The sequence below is a fragment of the Podarcis gaigeae genome (assembly GCF_964106915.1).
Source record: "Podarcis gaigeae genome assembly, chromosome: 13".
Taxonomy (NCBI): Eukaryota; Metazoa; Chordata; class Lepidosauria; order Squamata; family Lacertidae; genus Podarcis; species Podarcis gaigeae.
In genome coordinates this window covers 12,461,597-12,464,492 of record NC_139689.1, presented here as the reverse complement: position 1 = coordinate 12,464,492, position 2,896 = coordinate 12,461,597, and the positions used below count along the sequence as shown (strand labels likewise).

The 2,896-nt window shown below is 39.8% G+C and overlaps 1 protein-coding gene across 1 annotated transcript; it reads right to left on the bottom strand.

Moving 5' to 3' along the window:
- Nucleotides 1–257: 257 nt before the first annotated feature.
- Nucleotides 258–1,157, bottom strand: LOC310830896 (vomeronasal type-2 receptor 26-like; the record flags this gene model as incomplete). Its single annotated transcript, XM_083710731.1, has 1 exon — nucleotides 258–1,157. One exon carries the CDS (start codon nucleotides 1,155–1,157, stop codon nucleotides 258–260), a length of 900 nt encoding a protein of 299 aa, XP_083566857.1.
- Nucleotides 1,158–2,896: the final 1,739 nt, after the last annotated feature.

Below are 2,896 nucleotides of genomic sequence, written 5' to 3'. Positions count from 1 at the left end.
AAAACTGAGAAGCATTATTAGACCTCAAGGACACACTGCAACCTAGCAAAAAAGTCAAGGAGGGTCAAACAAGGTCACTGAGTGGTGTGTGGCAGGACACAGGAATAGTCTGGGCAGAGATCCACAAGGCAGGTAAAGAATCCTGGAGGATTGTTTTGGTCCCCAAACTGATGTTCCATATCATAGTTATATATGATTCTTTACTGGGAATAAAAACAGTACATAACACCTCAGCATGACAGAGACATGTTGATTCTTCAACTCTTTCTTCTTATCAGTTTCTCTTTGCTGTTCAACTCTGGCCTCAGCAAAATAACAAAGCATTTAGGGAAAAAGATGCAGCCCAGTAATCCAAAACTAGAGGACAAGATGGAGAAGACCTCCACCGCCACCATATATTTCCCCTTGGTACTCAAGTAGGTTGGAATAAAGGACAACCAAACACTGCAAAAGACCAACATGCTGAAGGTGATGAACTTGGCTTCATTAAAGCTGTCGGGTAACTTCCTAGCCAGAAAAGCCACAGTGAAGCTGACAATGGCAAGGAAACCCATGAATCCCAGGGCACAGCAAAACATCATAGTTGAAGCTTCGTTACATTTTAGTACAATTTCTTCAGTCATTGAATGCATGTCAAAATCTGGGAATGGGGGAGAAGTTATCAGCCAAATCATACAAATACCAGTCTGAATAAGGGAGCAGCAAAAGACAATGCAGCTAGATAGTCTATTGCCTACCCATTTCCTCATCCTAGACCCTGGCTTGCTGGCCATGAATGCTAGAACCACAATGGTGGTTTTGGCCAATATGCAAGAAACTGCCACTGAGAAAATCATGGCAAAAGCAGTTTGTTGAAGGAGGCACGTTAGCTGTACAGGCTGGCCAATGAACAACAAAGCAGAAGAGAAAGCGAGCAAGAGGGAGATGAGGAGAGCATAGGTGAGGTTCCGGTTGTTGGCCTTGACTATGGGAGTATCCCTGTACTTAATGAAGATTTGAAGCACCAAAGCTGTGATGAAAGCAAAGGTGAGATCAAGAGTAGCCAAACTGCTCCCCAGAGGTTCTTCATAAGACAAGAAGGTTATTTGTTTCGGAAGGCATCCATTCTGGTAAATATTTGAATACTGGTCTCCAGGGCATTCAAAGCAGTCATCCATGTCTGAAAAAGAAAATGTTGTTTTCTTTACAAGTAAGTGCCCACCCAGCAAACTTTGACTTAAAAAGTAAATGACATACTTCTCAATGGTAATATCAGACAGTATATAATCCACCTCCATACACTGTACACATTATGGAAATTAAGTTCTGGTGTGCACCTAAGAAATAGTAACATAGCTACATAGCATAAAATAAATCTCCTACCCGTCTGGTTTGAAATCTTCTCTTCTGGACATGGGAGGCAATCATAGCAGCAAGGGGGCCGCCCTTCCTTCTTGGTTCTACTATAACCTGAAAGGCACTTCTCATTGCACTCAGAAAGGGGCTTTGCCTGTCCATTAATGAAAGAAAAGTAGGGTTGGTAATCTGCAGCTCATATAACAACCCCATGCTAGGAAATCTACATTTCTGCCATAGGTAGCTTGCCATATGGCAATGTGAGAGTGCTTTATTTCAACAAACTCCAGTACTGGAATCAGTACCTCTACCATTTCTCCTACACCTTTGTTTTCATGAAAACCATTTTGGTAAATGTTTCAACAGCACCAACTTTTATAAGTGTAGCTATGTTACTATTTCTTAGGTGCACACCAGAACTTATACACAGTACCAGAACCATTCTTTTCTAGAAGAAAAGCACTGAGTTCATCGTACTATATATAGAGAAACCATTAAGGTTTGTTTTGTTTACATTCATTGCCCTTTATGCATTCTCTTAGAAAACACTTGAGTTTTCAACTGAGGCTTCTTTAAACACTGGCTTTGGATCACAGTAACTGAGAGACTGATGTAAAGGAATGAGACTTGAATGTTGGTCGTAACATAGGGTAACAGTGAGAAGGATCTTCTGAATTTTTTTAAAAGCATTTTATAAATATTCTAATCAACTGTCTTGTTTGAATCTCACAGAACCAGCAAGCTATATTTTGCAATTGTGACATCTATGCAATTAGTCTTAGGAAACAGACCAGACAAAACTTAGGCAAAGCTACTATAATAGTCTTTGAATGTTTTCTGGGAGACTTCCGGTGGATCGTGAAGTGGAAGCAAGTGAGATTGCTCGCTCCGGAGGGCATCTAGCTATTGACATGGTGGATCCATGGCAATGATTTGCTGCTGTCATTATATGGATATGCTAATTAACAGAGCTTTGGGGGCTTCTCTGTATATTAGGGGTCAATTCAACACATTCTATACCTTTCCTGCAATATAAATATCCCTCTAGCTATTTTTATACAATACTATTAAAGCATACCCCGTTCCTGGTTCCATGTGGGTAATAATAATAATAATAATAATAATAATAATAATAATAATAAAAAATAATAATTTATTATTACGATCAAAGACCAGTTCAAGAAGCACAATTGAGACTACTTTCATAAAAGTGAAATAGACATTTAAAACAGTATACAATAACACCTTATAGATTAAAATTGAAATAGTCACATGTACATGAAAATACCTAAAATTAGACTAACATGCAGATCGACCCTGGGACACCCAGGAGGTCAGCTATGGCAGTTTTCCGGGGGGTGTTCTGCATCTACAATTCTGTGCGCAAAATCTGGCCTTGTGATTTTTGCCTAACAGGAGAAAATTGAGTTTTGGCTTGTCCAGAAGGTCAGTAAGCCTTACCAGATGGGGGTCGATGGTATCTCTACTGTCTCATCGTAAAAAGGACATCTAAAAAATAAGTGTTCAGGGCTTCCTATTTCCCCTAATGGGCAGGCGCAAA